At 40.1% G+C, this 18,579-nt stretch overlaps 3 protein-coding genes across 3 annotated transcripts in view; 2 read left to right on the forward strand and 1 right to left on the reverse strand.

Moving 5' to 3' along the window:
* The window catches only part of LOC308395936 (NACHT, LRR and PYD domains-containing protein 3-like), a 352,248-nt gene that overhangs the window by 257,763 nt on the left and 75,906 nt on the right, over positions 1–18,579 (reverse strand). The gene's annotated exons all lie outside the window — the stretch shown is intronic.
* LOC308395472 (H-2 class II histocompatibility antigen, A-U alpha chain-like) lies at positions 164–9,653 on the forward strand. The gene is made up of 5 exons (XM_080880353.1): positions 164–253; positions 4,845–5,033; positions 5,750–5,995; positions 7,046–7,330; positions 9,203–9,653. The coding sequence occupies exons 1-5, from the start codon at positions 178–180 to the stop codon at positions 9,316–9,318; spliced, it is 912 nt and encodes a 303-aa protein (XP_080736479.1). The 5' UTR covers positions 164–177; the 3' UTR covers positions 9,319–9,653.
* LOC308395462 (H-2 class II histocompatibility antigen, E-S beta chain-like) lies at positions 9,798–18,012 on the forward strand. Its single transcript, XM_080880341.1, has 8 exons — positions 9,798–10,546; positions 14,705–14,977; positions 15,257–15,470; positions 16,062–16,129; positions 16,212–16,319; positions 16,638–16,784; positions 17,150–17,255; positions 17,452–18,012. The coding sequence occupies exons 1-8, from the start codon at positions 10,492–10,494 to the stop codon at positions 17,471–17,473; spliced, it is 993 nt and encodes a 330-aa protein (XP_080736467.1). The 5' UTR covers positions 9,798–10,491; the 3' UTR covers positions 17,474–18,012.

Below are 18,579 nucleotides of genomic sequence, written 5' to 3' on the forward strand. Positions count from 1 at the left end.
GCTTTACATGAAAATTTAAATATATATGCTTGAATATTTCCATTTTATGTCTAAAAAAAAGAGAAATCTACTTTAAAAAAATCTTTTTAAGAAGCTTTATTCTCACTGCTGGTTTCCTTTCCTCAGTTTGTGTTTCCTTGTCTACTTCTGCCCACTGACGCAGTGCCAGACACCAAAATGAAGGAGGTCGAGCTCCTAAAATGCACCAGGAGGACCAAAGAGAGGAGGTACAGAAGAAAGGCAGCCACTGCAGGTAAATAACTACTAATTACTTTAGAAGTATGATTGAATAAAACTACTTTATGAGAATAAACATTTAAACTAAAAACGTTTTAAATCACAAGGATGAAGCTTCAAATAGCTGAACTCCTGGGATCAATAACTCATTGAAAAATTGATCACAACACCTAATCACATCAGAAAAGGTTAAAAAAACCCAAACAAGCAGATTTTAATTGAAACCATCAGAAAAACATAAAATGTGTCATCAGCAGGGGTCAAAGTTCATGTGCAGTGATGCAGAGGAGGGATAAATAATAATTTGTAAATATCAATAATCTCTTTTGTGAGATACTTTAGTTTAAGGCTGTGATCAGCTGAAATGCTGCTGCTCTGTGTGGGTTAAACTGAGGTCGGTAAGATCAAAGCAGGTGCTACCTGACCTCCCATACGGGGCTTATTATAACTGTCAGTATAAAGCTAGTGTAAAGGTGTCATCTGTGAATGCTGAGTGAAAATGAGACTCACCATCATCACTGTAAAATTTAAATGCTGTCCTTCATGTGACCATGAACAGCACAGCTGCTCAGCACTGTGTGCACACCTCTTTCAATTCAGCACAATAACCTGAATCCAAGAATGAACTGATTAGAGTTTAAAGGTCAAAGGTCACTGTGGCCTATCATTTCTTAAGGACACATCATCACACGAAGAGCAGCTCTGTGGTTGCAGAGCAGACACACTAATGAAGCTGTTATTGGACACGTGTAGAAAAAAGGAGGATGGGAGCAGAGACACAGCTGCTACAGATTACTCATTACTTTTAAAAAAGTAATCATTAGACTCGTCCTGTTAGCCCACAGCCGGTCACATGAAGAAATGTTAGGCTGTACTGACACAAACCCGGGTCAGCAGGTGACTAAAGAGAGGAAGGAAATAAAATTCAAAGACTCACCCTCAATGTTCCCTCTAATGTTTCATGTGTCTGAACACACAAACTCCCAGAGCGTCCCTTGGACCACTGTGAGCGACAGCAGACGTGTGCACTGTGGTCACGCCAGCATCAAATCCATCCATGTTACATGTTTATTAAAGTAATCCAATTACAGCATTTACATTTATGTTAGACTATCTTTAATTAACTGCTTTAGCCCACTTACAATGTTCATGAGCTGTGTAGTATGTTAGCACTATTGGAAGTAAAAATAACCTGGACTCCAATTTTGAAAACACAACTTTATTTATTTATTCATTTATTTTTTGCTCTGACTTGTATTATGAGTCTGTGGTCTGGGAGAGAGTCTGTAACTCTCTGTCTGCAAGTACAGTAAATAAAGACCAATTCTGGGCAATTAATTATATAGTTACGTCTTAAAAAAACAGTTACTAAGTTTTGCAAACAACAAAGTTTTTTGCAGCTGTTTACATAAAAATGCAGCCAACAATCAGCTGTTCTGCATCAAATCTGATGCCACACAAATTATTTGTGCCACTCCAAAAATAATTTCTGTCCACTATGAGATGAAGGAGAACATCAGCCTGATACTTGCAGGCCTGACAACAGGAGATGTATCACTGCTGTAACACCTGTAACATTCAGCAGTCGCCTCATTGTTCTGACACACAACAACACTATTGACTACACTACACACTAACTACACAAGATTTGCGCTAAACGTCTCAAATCTCTCACATCTCAAAACACCGCCGTCACTCCTAAAACTTCCCCCTTCCTAAACAACTAAATGCCATGTTGCCATATCATTGTTTGATTCCAGATGGTACATTTTTCCACCAATAGGAAAGGCTGTGGGAATTGGGAGGGAGGCTGTTTTTGCTCACAGGCGGAGAGTGCTTTCCAGCGTTTTCCTTATAAAACAGTGTTTTACCGTTTCTTCCGCAGTAAAAATAAACAACAATAGGAAAAAAACAAACACTGCAGATATTTTTATCATAACTCTGCTTTTACGTGGCCTATCGGCACAGCCTGTCAACCACGTTGATTAGCTGCGTATATACGAATGTGAATTGGCTGGACTATGGGATAAAGTGGCATCGTTCTAATCCCATATGGGAGCAGTCAGTCACTGACTAACACTGCAAAACAGAATTGTTAAAATTTTAATTTCAATTCAGGTTAGAATTTTTTTTGTGCACAACACAGATTTCCTGTGTGCAGAAACCGTGCCAGCAGTGCGCAAATGCGCATGCACGCAGCTTAGAGGGAACATTGCTCACCCTCAACCTTTTCCTGTTTCTTCCTCCTTTATGAATCAACTGCACCTAAACTTCCAAAAAGGACGTCACAGTGTTTTAATTAAAGAAATAACTTTTAAAAATGCACGAATCAAGAGTGACACCATCTAAGAGAGTTGAGCCAAAAGAGCTGAATCTGAGAAACGAGCTGGACCTCCTTCACTAGCTGCTGGAGAACACCTGAGATCAGCTTTCACTCAGGTCAAACAATGTATTGTTTGATTGTTTGATTCGGCATGAGCCCCCGCATCCTCAGGACCTTCTATCACTGTGCCATTGAGAGCATCCTCACTGGATGCATCACCACCTGGTATGGCAACAGCACCGCCTACAACTGCAAAGCTCTCCAGCGAGTAGTGCGGTGCTCTGAACGGATAATTGGAGGTGAGCTTCCCTCCCTCCAAGACATCTACAGGAAGCGGTGCCTGAGGAAAGCGGGGAGGATCATCAAGGACTCCAGTCACCCCAGCATAAACTGTTCAGACTGCTTCCATCAGGAAGGAGGTTCTGCAGCATCCGGTCCCGTACCAGCAGACTGAGAGACAGCTTCTTCCACCAGGCCATCAGACTGCTGAACACGTCATAGACACCTCAGCTTCACTACTGGAACTTCAACATTATGCACTCCACACTGTATATAAATGCCACTTGTTTTGCACATATTCAACTCTGTATATTTTTATATATTTTATTTATTATTTTTTTACTATTTAATTTGTAAAAATGTGTACACACACACACACACACACACACACACACACACACACACACACACACACACACACACACACACACACACACACACACACACACACACACACGTAGGAAAATATTTAGTATACACATCCAGAAATGCATACACTATTATATATTGTACATATATTTATTAGTTTCAGGTTGGCCATTCTTGTATTTTGCTCGTTTGTGTTGTTGTGTTTGCACATCTCTGTTGCTTGTGGGGCTCGCACACAAGAATTTCACTCGCATGTGCTGTGCCAGTGTGCCTGCACATGTGATGTGACAATAAAAGTGATTTGATTTGATTTGATTTGATGTAGTGCTCAACAAATCTACCAGTTAAAAAATAAATATGGTTCTAAAAAACCTAACCATGTAAATAAAATACATTTTACATAAAAAACATTTACATAATCAGCTGATGTTAGATAAACGTGTGGTTTCAATAAATATTCTGCAGAAATTAAAACAACAACATAAAGATCAAGAACACGAAGTTGTCTGCAGTTATAAAACACTAGGGTGAACTAAAACTCCGTAACTGTGTGATTCTGATGGCTTTCGGTGTGAAACTGAAACTGCTTCAGACACATGTGCTCTAACTCCACCCTCACAAACACCCGTCCACAGTCACAGGCCGACCCTCCGCCTACATGTTCCTGTTTCTTTCAAATTCCAACACGAGTAATAAAAGGAAACTTTTCACACATGATCTGTTTTACACGACCTGCATAAAACAACAGCGTTAAAACACTGGAGTGAAGTGACATGAACATTTTGTAGTCCGCCTTCTGCAGATTGTAGTTTCTCTTAAGAGATCCAATGTGAGGGTGTCTGAGTGTAGGTTCATTCGGACCCTCAGTGCACTGCTCTTCTCTTGTTTTAAATCCTTATTAATCCTCCTTCATACCTTTCCTTTCCTTCACCTTGTATCGTTTTCCACCAAGATCAAGGAAAAGTGGTTAGCATAGGTCATTTTTTGGATTCTTCAGATGTAAAGCAGGCTTATTTTGGAAACCTCTTTATCTCTCCTCAGTTAAAGTTGGTTAGTGTTCATCATGTTCCTAATAATGTCTTAACATCTGTAACAGGCATGAATAATCCTTAGAGATAGGAGTGTCCTCAGAGGAAGCTCATGGTGGGAATTATTGTTCAAACAGAGCTCCAACAAAGATGTTGCCGAAAGGACCAGTTCGTCCATAGAGTAGGCTCATACTGGGACAGCAGGGACATTGGTTAGACAGTCTGAATAAATGACCTGTTACTAATGTCGATTCCCACAGGCTCAGAGAGGAAGTCTTATTCTGAAAGTCTTGACAGTATTCAGTAGTTTGTAGTTTGGAGACAGAACAGGACTAGAGCTGGTTCAGTTTCTCACAGTCTGATGATGTTTCAGCATCAAACCTCTCCTGGCTTTAGATGTCACCAGATCACCTCTGCAGTTCTCCATCTGTCCACCAGGTGTCCTCAGTGTATCAGCAATCCCAGATCACCGTAGTCACCTTACTCCGTGTTTTTTTTTTTCCATAAGACCTTTGTTTTCCACACCTGTGATCTTCATCAGGCTCTGATCAAAATGAGTTTTATATGAAAATGATTATTAATACCAGTTGTGTTTGTGTTTCTGTGAGTGTGTGTCTGCTGCTTGTGTGTGGCTGGTCACGATGACATCATATGGGCCCTGCTTTGTGATTGGCTGCTGCGCGTGTTTGAGCTCGCAGACATTCAGAGAGTCACAGAGCTGCTGCTGCTTCTGATGAAGATGAAGGTGTGGGTGCTGCTCCTCATCCTTTCCTTGGTCCCCTGTGTTTCTGCTGATGGTGAGTCTCTAATTTACTCATGAACTCTTGTATTTGAAACCTTTCATGCACGAGATATTAAGAAATTATGGCGAGAATGTCAAAGTGAAACCAAAGAACCTCTTAAGCACAAAACAGATCAGACATCAGTAAGTAACTACACGTGTGATTTCGTTACTAACAGCATGAAAACATGAAAAGGAGCTGAGTGGGAGGTGGGTTGCAAAGCGCTTGCTGTGCTTCTCTTATGTTACCCAAGTTGCCAGATAGTGTGTGTGTGTATGTGTGTGCGTGTACATATACACTCCAAAATCTTCATACAGATGTGTCATCAGTCTGATTCAAGTGTGCGTTTGTTTCACGCACACAAGTGAAGTGAAACTTGTTTCACTGTGCAGACTACAGATGGAGATCTGAAACATTCTAGAATAATTCAATAAAAAATGTGTGACAGGAATTTATAAATTTGGTAAAATTAATAATATGTTCACTAATTTGAGCTTTGCAGATTAATAACTCAAGGTACAATCTTAAAGTCAAACAGCATCCCTTTTAGCAACATTTCCATGAAAATAGCATTCTGAGCATTGTGCTGGGAGTGTGATTGCTGCAAAGGGACTGTCTAAGTGCAACATACACAAACCATTATAGTCAAATTACAGTTTTAATTCATTTAATTTCACTTAAATGACACAAAGGCTCTGATGGCACTCAATCAGCCCTCTTATTCTCCTCAGATGCTCATGGGAGCAACTCCATCAGCGGCTGTTCAGATACTGATGGAGAGAACGTTCTGATCCTGGATGATGAGGCGGTCTGGTACGCCGACTTCAACAAACAGACAGGAGTCAATGCTCTGCCTGCCTTTGCAGATCCAATAAGCTTTCCAGGTTTCTATGAAGAAGCTGTGGCTGATCAACAGATCTGCAGACAAAACCTGATGGTGACTCGTAAGGCTATGAAGGACTTTCCCAAAGAACTCGGTAAACACAAATCCTTAACCACACAGTCCGTATGTAAAGGGCAGAAAAACATTCAGAGAGCGGAGGTAAATAAAACGTGTTGTTGTGTTAAAGAGGGTTTTTCAGAGGCTGACAGGTTAGATCATTGGAGATCCTTTCAGTTATGTACATTCAACATCCATTGATTTCTTTGAATTTTTAGATAAAATCGGATTGTGTTTCGGGGTTGAAATGTCCCTTAATTCCCCCAGATTCTACGGGCTGATTCCAATACCTCAGCCAATATTACCAAATCACTTTATCAGTCAATGTTTTAAACTAACAGTTGTGATTGGCTTCTTCATGTTCAACTCAACTATGTTATCATCGTACTGACACTCAGATAAACAGATATTTTGTTTTCTCAGCTGTTGACAACATACAGAGCTCTTTAAATGGAGAGAAAGCACCAATATTCGCCATATTTACAGATTTCAAATAAAATTACACAAAGATGATCTGAGCAGAAACATTTTCATCACGTCTTTGGTGAGCTAACAAACACTGTGACCTTTATTGTCACAGAGTTCCAGGTTTGTATTCATATCCATGAAGACCTGATGACACAAACACAGAGAACATCTGAACTCTTAGAGGTGAAACACACATACTGAACTACAGCTCCATGTTACGAGCTGCTGAATCAACGACACAACAATAGAGACTAAAAACCTCAGACACACAGGAGTGAAACGGGAAACGCGGAGACCAAACTTCCTCTTTATCACATGACTTTGGGGGATCTTCAAACATTCAGTTCTCTGTTTATTCAAGTGAAAACACATCTCACTTCAGCAGACGCTCAGGTCCTCCCAGTGTTTCTGTGCTTTCTCTTCTGTTTTTAGTTTTCAGCTCATAGCAGCAATCACACACTGCTCAAAGTGTTTCACCCTGTGAGTTAAATTCATTTTAGAGAAAAAAACAACAACAACAGAGTCGGTGCAGGTCCTGTACATACTGACTCTTTGCTGCAATGCTGTTGCATATTCAGTGCAGTGGTGTTGTGAGTAACCTGTACATGTTTGTGCACAGATCCTCCTTCGAGCATGATCATCTACACAGTACTAAATTTGGAGCTCGGAGTCCAAAACACTCTGATCTGTCACGTGACTGGTTTCTATCCTGCTCCTGTCAACATCACCTGGACCAAAAATGAGCAGAAGGTGACAGAAGGAGCGAACACCAGCGTTCCCTTCCCCAACAAAGATGGTTCCTTCAAACAGACGTCCAGACTGGACTTCATCCCAAAGCAGGGAGACGTCTACAGCTGCACCGTGGAACATGTGGCCCTGATGCAACCAATGACCAAATTCTATGGTGAGAAAATTCAACTCAAAATTCAATTCACATTGTACAATTTCACAACAACAGTAATCTCAAGTTGCTTTATATTCTAAGGTAAAGAGTCAGCAATATCAGAGAGAGAAGTTTTATCAAAAAGCAAAGTTTTAAGCCTAATCTTAATCTACTAGTACTACTATTTGATAGAATCTAATTTTAAATAGGGGAGACCGGGGATAGTTGTAACATTTTTGACATTTCTGTCTGTAAATTGGAGCTCTTTTAAGGTAGTGGATTCAAAATGTAATGCAAAGTATTTACATGTCTCTGCTATTAAATAGTGCAGCTATTTTCTCTGCAGCACAATTACCCATTGCATGGTATGGCCTCAAACACAAAGAGTGAAATGTTACAATTAACCCCATAGTCTGGGTTAGTTGTAACATATCCTGGGGTGAAATGTAACACAATGAAATAAGGGTACTGACAAAATATTAACATGTAATCTTTGTTTATTCAACACATGAATGCACTTAGAGACATTTATGTAGCTGTGTGTGTGTGTGACAGAATGCAGAAATCTAGCTTTTGAACATATTCCAACCCCCCAAAAAAGACAAATTATGGAATTTTCTGCAACTGAATATTTCATTAATTTTGGTTGGTCTTCCTTGAGTTTGGCCTCATTGGCTCAGTGGGCATTATAACCTACAACTCTTGCACCAATTTTGAACATAACAATGAAGCTGAAAAAATGTAGCTGTTCACCAGCATCGCAATTCCATTACTTTTTATCATGGCTTGGTGTGGTTTGCAGAGTGCTTCAGAAAGATGAGGAAATCTGTTTCTTGCATCCATCCTGATTTATTTCCACTACCAGTATTTCCTACTGGTCCATCTCTGACACAGTGGTCTGCATAATGTATGTGTGGGAACACAAACAGTGGAGGAATTGTGTTGCCAATGGCATTAACCGCATATACAAAAGCGACCAATGAACCTCTCTCTGCTGATGTCGTTGCCCCAACTTGTTTAATATAAGTTAAAGTAATAGTGTGGTAAGTTGCAACATCTGCATTATTGTTACAACTAACCCAGACTGTTGCTGTTACAACTGACCCAGACTCCTATAGCCATGAACTAGCTAACATTACAGCCAACGGCTAAAACATTAGCACTAAAGACCTACACAGAATATATCCCCATAGACATACAAATAACATAATTCAAGTTTGATGAGTTTAACTGCAAAGCAGATAATGCTATTAGAAATTGAAATAAAGTAGAAAAACTTACTTTTTGGCATACAAATTACTTTTTTTCATGTTAAATTGTCTGTGTTTGACAAAATGTGCTGATTTTTCACATGTGATAGCAGAATTGAGTTGGGCATGCACAGGATGAGTCACATCATTTGAAACTTAGCCCTGATTGGAGAAATTGGAAGTGTTACAACTGACCCACGTTACAACTATCCCCGGTCTCCCCTACTCTAGGAACAACAAGTAGGCCTGCAGAGCGAGAGCGAAGTGCTCTAATAGGGTGATATGGTACTACAAGGTCATTAAGATAAGATGGGGCCTGATTATTTAAGACCTTGTATGTGAGGAGCAGGATTTTGAATTCTGGATTTAACTGAAGCCAATGAAATCTGCTCTCTTTCTAGTCCCTGTCAGGACTCTTGCTGCAGCATTTTGGATTAGCTAAAGGCTTTTCAGGGAGTTTTTACAGCATTAATATTTAAGTAAAACTGAGTGTCATCTGTATAGTAATGAAAATGATGCAGTGTTTTCTAATAATATTGCCTGAAATAAAAAGTATAGTTCCCAGCACTGAACCCTGTGGGACTCCTCTATGACTGTTTCCAGATGTGACGGTTCACATTACTCTCTGTGTTTCTGTCTGCAGCTGTGGAGAACTCTGATCTCATTCTTGGACCTGCCATGTTTTGTGGAGTGGGTCTGACTGTCGGTGTCCTCGGTGTGGCAGCAGGAATCTTCTTACTCATCAGAGGAACCGAGTGACACTGAATGGTTGGGGCTGATGTCTTAATAAATCTGAGGAGTTTGTAATCTGATTACACGGAACCTGCTGTTTTACCTCCGGTGCCAGCAGAAAGCATCCTCAGATAAACTGCTGTTCTTTATTGAATTTTTTTTGCATCCCAATATTTTATATGCTTTATTACATGTCAAACATCCAGAAGAAACCCTGTCCTTAAAAACAGCAGCAGCAGGTCAGCATGATTGCAGACCTTCCAGTCCTCACTTGGACTGATTATTAACAGAGTTTTTGATGACAGAGAACAGTGATGTGAACCAGAAGGTTTTTTGTTTCATTAAAGATTTATTGACAAAGATTTGAGTTCATTTATTTTCATCTCAGTTCCTTTCATTTTGTTATCATGTTTTTATTTATTGTTGTAATTATTGATGATAAAATATAATTGTGCAGGCTTTGCCACAAGATGTTCTCATCTTCTACAACAACCAGTCAGTGTTGTGTCACTGGGTGCAGAAGAAGAAGGCACAAGGCTGCTGAGCCAGTTTGGTCTGTCTTCAAACCACACTTTATTTAGTCACTTAAATGCCATATCACAGTTAATTATTGGTTTATAAACCCATCAATGTTATGTGAAAACCCAAAAACAGCTTCTGAGTGTTACATTTAAATACAAAATTAAACATTCAAGCTGAATGAAGATACATTTGAGCTCTGCTGCAGCTGGTGGATGTTTGAGTGCAAAGTACATTTCACAGGTAAGTTACTGGTTGGGGATTCTGGGGGAAGGTGATCAGTTGACCTTCTTTTTTTTTCAGACCAGTTTTTTAAGATATTCCTTAAAGGTGTGATATGTAGAGAGCTCCTTTATTGTCATTGGTGGAGTATTCCAGTGTTATTGGGGCCGTGTTTTTTACGAATAAATTCTTTACAAATCCTACCATGTGAATTCATGGATTTTTTTTTCACATTCTGTCTCTCACAGTTGAAGTGTACCTCTGGTGCAAATTACTGACCTCTGTCATCATTTTAGGTGGGGGAACTTGCACAATCGGTGGCTGACTAAATACTTTTTTGCCCCACTGTAGATTTCTTCCTGGTAACAGCTGATGCTGTGGTCATGTGATCCTGCACTCTGGTTTTTACAGCAGCTTTAAGTCAGACTGTGTCAGAGTTTGCCAGCACAACCCAGGAACATGGCTTCAAAGTTTTTATGCTTCACCCTCCTCTTCATCAACATCTGCACAGCAGGTAAGATCAATACACTAATCAAACACTCACTGCTTCAGCTATCATTAAGCTTTACAGCGTTACAGCTGGATTAATGAATTCATCCATCAGTCTACTTGTTAAACTGCTGAATAAAACAAATAATTTCAGAAAGATCATTTTGCTGCTTTATTTTACTTTGCTCGTATTTAATCAATTATAAAAGTAACCTTCCGGGTCCATCAGCTGTGCCACAGGGATTTGTGTGTCCTCCTGGTCTCACACCAGGAACTATTTATATGTAAAGTAAATGTACATAAATGTTATGTATTTAACATTTAACCCTTATTAATTCAGATAAAAATCTAATTGAGATTCAAATCTCATTTGGAAGAGAGACCAGGCATCATGGCAGTAAAAGTAAAAACAACAATATACAACACATTACAATAATTTAAAACAAATACTATATTGCATACAAAAGATTGAAAAACCGCATTAAGAGCAACAATTAAAAACAGTCACACTGACTAAAAGAGTTTATTCTCTTGCTCCTTTAAAACTGACTTTAACTCCTACAGGGTAACCATTTCTCACAATTTCAGCTCCTTCTGCAGCATATTTAAAAGCCCTTTTACATCATTCTTTTCTGATTTTCAGAACAATCAATTGTATCATATTGTAAGAACAAAGGCTGTATTGGTTATAGTTTTTACCCATATGAACACACAGATAAGAGGGAATCAGCCCAAGGAGAGATTTATAGATAAAGACCAACCAAAAACCAAAAGAAAGTCTCCAGATATACAGGGATGGACATTTAGTAGCAGCATACAGAAAACAGTGATGTAGTCAATTTCCACAGCCAGTAATAAAACAGAAAACACCATGGTAGACAGTCCCCAACCTCTTCAAGTACTAAGCAGGGACATTCATGAAAAGCAGATCACCAAAATAAAGGTATAAAATAAAGAAAAAAGGTTAAAAAAAAAAACAGTTACAAAAAGGTTTTCCTCACCAGCCTTTAAATGTGAGTTTTAAATGACAAATTCTGATCTATAATAGTATTTATAAGATGTGACCATTGAATGGTTTTAATCTTAGGAAACATAGCTAACATTCTTTGCCATTTGAGATTAACACGAGCTTGTATTTATGGGCCTGAACATCATCAAATGCAGCTTGAGTTTGTATTACTGAAGTATCTAAACAATAGATCATTGTGTCATCTGCATAAAGATCGAATGCAGCGTTTGATAAATTTTCACAAAGATGTTTTGTAGAGGAAAAAAAAGCAATGGTCTTAATGTGAAATTCTGAGTACATGTAGTTTATACAAAGAGATGGGAAGTAAAAATAAAGGCAAGACACTAGAAACAAACAACTCATGAAACAAAGTGAGAAGTGGTTAACGTCTCTTCTTCTTAACTGAACTCATAAAAACAGTGAGACTCCACAGTTCCCCCTTTTTTTTTAACTGTACATCTGGCTAATTCCAACACGAATGAAGCTAAATGTCAATTTATATGCAGAAGATGCTCTGATCTGTTTCCTTATTCTGCTTATTCCTATTCAGACTCTCCCTACAAACACACTATCCAGTCACACAGAGACTTTTCTGCAACATTGTATTATGACATTAGCCTCCTGACTACCAGCAATGCAAATTTGTCCTCTGTAGTGCACCTTTCTAAACCTGAATATCTCCCATGCACTGCATACTACAGAATTGCCTCCTTTTGGTATCTACAGAGGACATTTAGGGCTTTCCAATGATACCAAATGTGAAGGGGTGGAGCTTTGGGAACTTTAGTTTTTTCATTAAGGAACATGGCGGCCATCGCTGCAAGCACATTTTATGGGAAGAAGAAAAGTAAGTGCCTAAAACTTCTTATTGAGCAATTTTTAGCTATAAATGTTGTTAGCATATTTTAAATAAGTCTCTTAATAACACATTAAAACATAGTATGCTTAATTCTAACTTCATTTTAGTATAGTATTGAAGTGTTTAAAAAATGTCCTCCATAGTGGACATTTGTAGTCATTTCCTCCATTTTGTTCTGTTTTTTTAAATGACCAGAAAAGGAGTCATTTTTAGAAGCAGAAAGAAATTTATTGCAGTTTGATGAGGGAAACCCAGATCTTGAGTTGTCTGATGAAGAAGATCATAGGGAATAAGCCCTTGAAGAAGAAAGAAGGAGGAGCATCAGGGATGGTACTCAGACCTGAACTTGCTGTCATTAAGTGGTTGGACAGTTGTCATGGCATCCTCTGCCTATGGCAATCAACCTCAGGACAGACGCACAAGATGGTCTAAGAAAAACAAAAGGTTTGTCCATGTACCAAGTCCACTGGCAATTGCTGAGTACACTATCAATATAGGTGACGTGGACCTTGTTGCCGAATGTTGAGTTTCTACAGGATGGTCCCTCACACTCAGAAATTGACAGTATGTGCAGTTTTCTACTTTTTGATCTGGCAATCACCAACTCGTGGCTTCAGTATAGCAGTGACTTGCAGTTTTGGGGGAAGAAACCACTACAGTTCCTTGAGTTCAAACTTCTCCTTGGTGAAGAGTTGAAGAAAATGTTTGCCATCAAAGTTCATTTTTACACGTTTGGCCTTCCAATGTCCTCTGCAGTGGACATGTGATATCTAAAAAATGTGAACTTTTTTTTCCCAAAAAATTATTTCAGTCTTCTAATTACCTTACAAACATTGGGGGATTTAAAAATTTTTTGGATTGGACAACATTTTTTTTCCTGGTAGTCAGGAGGATATAACATCACGTGTTATTCACTAACAAAATACATTGTTTTGAAATGTTGCCACAACATACAGGTATGTCTTAAAGACATAAACATGTTGATCTGTTCTCTTTTATTCAGACAAACCGAGGTTTTCATATTTGAACCTCAGAAAAACTTCAGAAATATGGCATCCAACGAAAAACTGTACAGGATTTTCTCCAGTAACACTGTGAGGACTCTTGACATTTTTAACCAGGATATATCCTTCAATGTGCATATTAACATTTATTTAACTAGCTGATTTCTCAATTGGCTGGTTGTGTTAAATTCAGAGCCCAATTTAAAATCCTTCCCCTTACGTACAAGGTCTTGAATGATCAGGCCCAATTTTAAGATTAAACTTCAAAATTTTCTTTTTGCTTAAGCATATAGTTGGAGCATGATCAGGTGACCCTGAATCCTCCCTCAGTTATGCTACAATAGGTGTAGGCTGTTGGGGAATTCCCATGTGTTTATACATCACTGGTGCATTAAATTATGTCTTCCATCTTTGTGTTTTGTCTTGTGTCTCTGTGCTCTCCTTTTTTGTTCTTCAATAACACAACCTGTCATGGCAGCGCTTCTTCCTGATCCTGGTTCTGTTGGTTGTAATTGTCTTTAAAAAAGTTTTTCTTTTCAAATGTTGCCAACTTTACTCATCTTAAGATTGTTGGGGTTACCTCTGTAATATTATAAGGCAGGGAACTCGAGGGCCAGTGTCCTACAGGTTTTAGATGTGTCCTCGATCTAACATAGCTAATTTAAATGGCTGAATTACTTCCTCAACATAGCTGTGTCCCAAAACGTAGGCTGCATCCTTCGGTGGCCGCATTTGATATAAATGTTAAACAGAAAACTGATTAAAAAGAAGTGTGAGAAAGTCGAGAATTTACACCAGTGTCCTGTAATATTTTAGATAGAAAGGCGCACACGGCTGAGTTTATTAAACTCCACCGACAAAGCGGTGATGCAAATCTAAAGGCTAGACCGTCCAATTTCACAACCTCGCATTTCCAGCCTTTTCGATCTTCGAAGGACCCGGCCCACGTAGACCACGAAGGCCAGGTCCTCCAAAGGATGCGGCCTACGTTTTGGGACACAACCCATATCTTGAAGTTCTCCAGAGGCCTGGTAATGAACTAATCATTTGATTCAGGTGTGTTGACACAGGATAATATCTAAAACCTGCAGGACACCGGCCCTCGAGGCCTGGAGTTCAAGACCCTTGCTATAAGGTCTGCCCTATTTTTGTGAATTGTTGTTATATATATGAAATGTAACTGATACTCTGTTGGTAAGCTTAATGATCTAAATAAGGTGAAGCTATCATGATCATATCATTCCAACAACATGTTCTTAAAGGTTTCCCGAACTACTATAGGAGAGTGATTCTCTGATCTTTGTGTTTCAGATGGATATGAGTGTTACTCTTCAACTCGCTGCCTGTTTAACTCCACTGAGCTGCAGGACATCGAGTTCATCACCTCGTACTATTACAACAAGATAGAGTTTGTCAGGTTCAGCAGTGATGTGGGAAAGTATGTTGGATACACTGAGTTTGGTGTGAAGAATGCAGAGATGTGGAACAATAATCCTGGACAGCTTGCTGCAATGAGAGCTCAGAAGGAGACGTATTGCCAACCCAACATTGGGATCTGGTACGCAAAAGTTCTTTCTAAGTCAGGTGAGTCAGTGTTTCTGTGACATCATGAGATCATCATATAAACTTCATCACACTGATGTCCTGACTGAACTCTCTGCACTTAGTTTACAGCTAACACTGCTGAAGGTTTAATCTGACACATTCAGTTAAAGCTACATGTTCTCTGTAGTTCTGTTAGTTTGACAGGAACAGTCTGACCATTTCAGGCTTGTTATATTTATAAAGTCACTTCAGCTTTATTGTGTTGCAGTTTTAACTTTGAATGAAGTAAAAACACTCCTCCTCTTCCTGATGTTCCAGTGAAACCATCAGTCAGACTTCACTCCACGATGGCTCCTGGTTGTCACCATCCTGCCATGTTGGTTTGCAGCGTCTATGACTTCTACCCCAAACAGATCAAAGTGAGCTGGTTGAGAAATGGACAGGAAACAACCTCTGACATCACTTCCACTGAAGAGTTTGCAAATGGTGATTGGCTCTACCAGGTCCACTCCCACTTGGAGTACATACCCAGGTGAGTCCAGGTCAAACCTGGGACCAGGACTCTTTGTTTGCCTGGACAGTCTGACCACCTATGCCCTCTCCAGGATAATTCCACTGTCAGCACCAAACTCCTTCAATGGTGATGTTTGAAGGGTCTGATCCTTCAGCACAGGCTGTTAACTCTGATCTTTGTCCAGGTTTTCTTCTGTGGCTCCAGCTCACGGACTTTAGTTTGAATAACCATAACATTGTCCACAGACGCAGATATTCACAGCTCAGCCTGTGAAAGCTGTTCCCTCTTCTTCTTCCTCATTCCTGCTAAAACTGAACCCATCCGAGGTTCCAGTTTCTGCAGAGCCGAGTGTTTCAGCAGGAACTGTCTGAAAATTGAGATCGAAAACAGGAAGTCCCCAAGATTGTGTTTAATATTGTTGAAAGTTTAAAACAGGACGATTGCTGATTCAGTTATGTGAACATTTCCATAATTTCTCTTTTCCACACCTTTGTGAGTCATGTCCATGATATAAAATGTGTTACAGGTGATCAGGTAACCATCAGCTGATCACACAAATCAGATAAATCAGATAAATATCAGTGATGTTGGTTTGTGTTTGTGTTGAAGGTCTGGCGAGAAGATCTCCTGTATGGTGGAGCACGCCAGCCTGGATGAACCACTGATTATTAACTGGGGTAAATACCTGTCTGTATCGACACACCTGTACACTGCCTGTGTGTCCGTTCACCTGTGTGACTCTCACCTGTGTGTCTTCAGTCCCGCCCATGCCTGAAACAGAGAGACTGATCATAGTTGGAGCCATAGGACTGATCCTGGGCCTGATCTTGTTTGTGGCTGGAGTCATCTACAGGAGGAAGAGTGGAGGTCAGACCAGCACTCACTGAAACACCAGTTTAAACCAGACTAAAACCAGTTTATCCCAGGCGAAAACCAGGTTAGATCAGACTAAAATTAATTAACACCAGACTATAGTTGCAACAAAGAAAAGAGAAGCTGTGACTTCCAGAAGCTAATGGAGCTCCTGAAGGGCTTCAGTTAGTCCAAAGTAAGGATACCTTGGACTGATTGGATCAGTTGGATTGTTGGGTTTAAGTTTTAGGCAAAAAAACATTAGAACTGTGACGTGTCAGTTCAGCCTGAGCCATCACCTTTGACCTTTGACCCTCGTTCTCTGTGTTGCAGATACATCTTTGGCTCACAGGTTCGGTGAGAAACAGGCAGAGGACTGGAACAAAGATCCTGCAGCTCTGAGCTTGTGGAGACCTCAGAAGGAGATGTTCTTCAAACCCGACTCTGAGCTCTGCTTCACAAATGTTCTGCCTAAGTCAGGTGACTCACTGTTTGCTGCTGATGGTTTCATCTTTATGTAAAACTAGTGTCGTCTGCAGTTCTGCTCCTTTCACAGTAAAACCGGGTGTCTCACACACAGTCCACTGGATAAAAATATTCATAATTCAACTTCATCAGTGAGACATTAAAACTGTGTGAGGGTACCAGGTGTTTCTAGATCTGAGTGAGATTTGGTCTCATGGAGAACAACGTGTTCGGGTGTACATGTGGAGGTTTTATAAAAGCACTTTTAGTGAAGACGTCTCAGCTTCTTCTTCATGTGTTCAGCTGCCAACAGCTGGCAGTTTATTATGTGTCAAAGTTTCCCTTCTGTGTTCAGACTGTTTTTATTTTTTATGTTCCAGTGATGCCATTGGCCAGGCTTCACTCCATGACGCCCCCTGGTGGTCGTCATCCTGCCTTGGCGCTCTGCAGAGTCTACGACTTCTTCCCCAATCAGTCCAAAACCAGGTGTTGCTCCAGGCTGCTTTGATTTATCCTCATGATTCATTTGAATAGATCATAAAAGATTTCTAGTCTTTGTGCCGGCACATCTGCTGCTACACACCAGCAGACTGTGGGGACCAGTTTGGAGCTGTTGGTTAAAGCAATACAGGTCCTGTTCTCATGATGAGCCGTCTCCTTGTTTTCTCTCTCTGTGCCCCAGGACTGATGCTGGTTCCCAGTAGTGGATCCTGATTGTAGACCTGGAGCTGGTTCTGCTTCTGTCTGATAGCTGGAAGCAAAAGCAGCAGCAGCTGGCAGCTCTGTGTTTGATCCAGGCTGTTTGAGTCAGGCTGAAACTGGACTGTGGTGGATCTACTGGAGCCTCAGTGGTGGAGTCATCATGTAGTGTGTGCAGAGTGTTCTCAGAGTCTTTACAGCTGTCTGACAGGAGGAACTGCTCAGGTGAGCTTCCTCCAGGATGGACCTGGTCTGTGCTGGCCGGAGGACAGCGAGGTGTGTGCTGGGAAACTGAGTGTCTGATTGCTTTGTTTGGATGTAAGGCTGGAGGGGGCGGAACTCTGTGGGTGTTTGTGTGTGTGACTTTCCAGTGTGTACACACACACACACACACACACACACACACACACACACACACACACACACACACACACACACACACACACACAGAAACAGACACAGATGGATGCAAAGATGAAACCACACTCTGAGCTGTCAGCTGTTTGTTGTATTTTCACTTCCTGATCCTTTCCTCAATAAAGCAGATTCCACAGTCATGTGATCGCTGTCTTCTTTCAAACACTGTAAAAGACGTAGGAAAGTAGTTTTCACTCTTCGTTGTGTGTCTGTGTTTAGTTAAGCTGCTCAAAAAGAAGCACAATGTGTATCCTCTTGACGGTGTTGCTCCTGGATCATCAAACTGATGCCAGTCCAAGTGACCAATCACATTGTGGTGATATTACAGTTTTGCAGTGTGTAAACACCATCACACAACACATGAAACTCTAATCCCAAAACCGCACTACAGCTCTGTAACCATAATAACGATCACATCCTAACCCCCAACCCTGACTATAAATCCCCCTTTTCCTGAGTGGACATCAGCAAGTTTTTTTCTTAATTGTGAAATATGACTAGTTTTTTAGTCATGATTAGTTACTTGCAATGCTGAACATAGACCAGCTTTAAGTAATTATGATGATCTAAAAAAAACCCAGTGTGGTACTTATGCTACATAGTCTTTGTGAAAGGTTAAAAATATAGTTTTAAGACATAAATATGGATTAAAATAATAGTTAAAAAGTCATGAGATATAAAAACGGTGCATAAG

The sequence above is a fragment of the Rhamphochromis sp. 'chilingali' genome (genome assembly GCF_963969265.1).
Source record: "Rhamphochromis sp. 'chilingali' genome assembly, chromosome: 1".
Taxonomy (NCBI): domain Eukaryota; kingdom Metazoa; phylum Chordata; class Actinopteri; order Cichliformes; family Cichlidae; genus Rhamphochromis; species Rhamphochromis sp. 'chilingali'.

What these genes read in the sequence shown, in the direction of transcription:
- LOC308395462 (XM_080880341.1), top strand. Translation starts at nt 10,492, where the DNA reads ATGGCTTCAAAGTTTTTATGCTTCACCCTCCTCTTCATCAACATCTGC. An exon ending in CTACAGGAGGAAGAGTGGAG is followed by an intron (nt 16,320 to 16,637) that starts GTCAGACCAGCA and finishes TCTGTGTTGCAG; the next exon opens with ATACATCTTTGGCTCACAGG. An exon ending in AAATGTTCTGCCTAAGTCAG is followed by an intron (nt 16,785 to 17,149) that starts GTGACTCACTGT and finishes TTTATGTTCCAG; the next exon opens with TGATGCCATTGGCCAGGCTT.
- LOC308395472 (XM_080880353.1), top strand. Translation starts at nt 178, where the DNA reads ATGAAGGAGGTCGAGCTCCTAAAATGCACCAGGAGGACCAAAGAGAGG. An exon ending in AAGAAAGGCAGCCACTGCAG is followed by an intron (nt 254 to 4,844) that starts GTAAATAACTAC and finishes TGTTTCTGTGAG; the next exon opens with TGTGTGTCTGCTGCTTGTGT. An exon ending in GGACTTTCCCAAAGAACTCG is followed by an intron (nt 5,996 to 7,045) that starts GTAAACACAAAT and finishes GTTTGTGCACAG; the next exon opens with ATCCTCCTTCGAGCATGATC.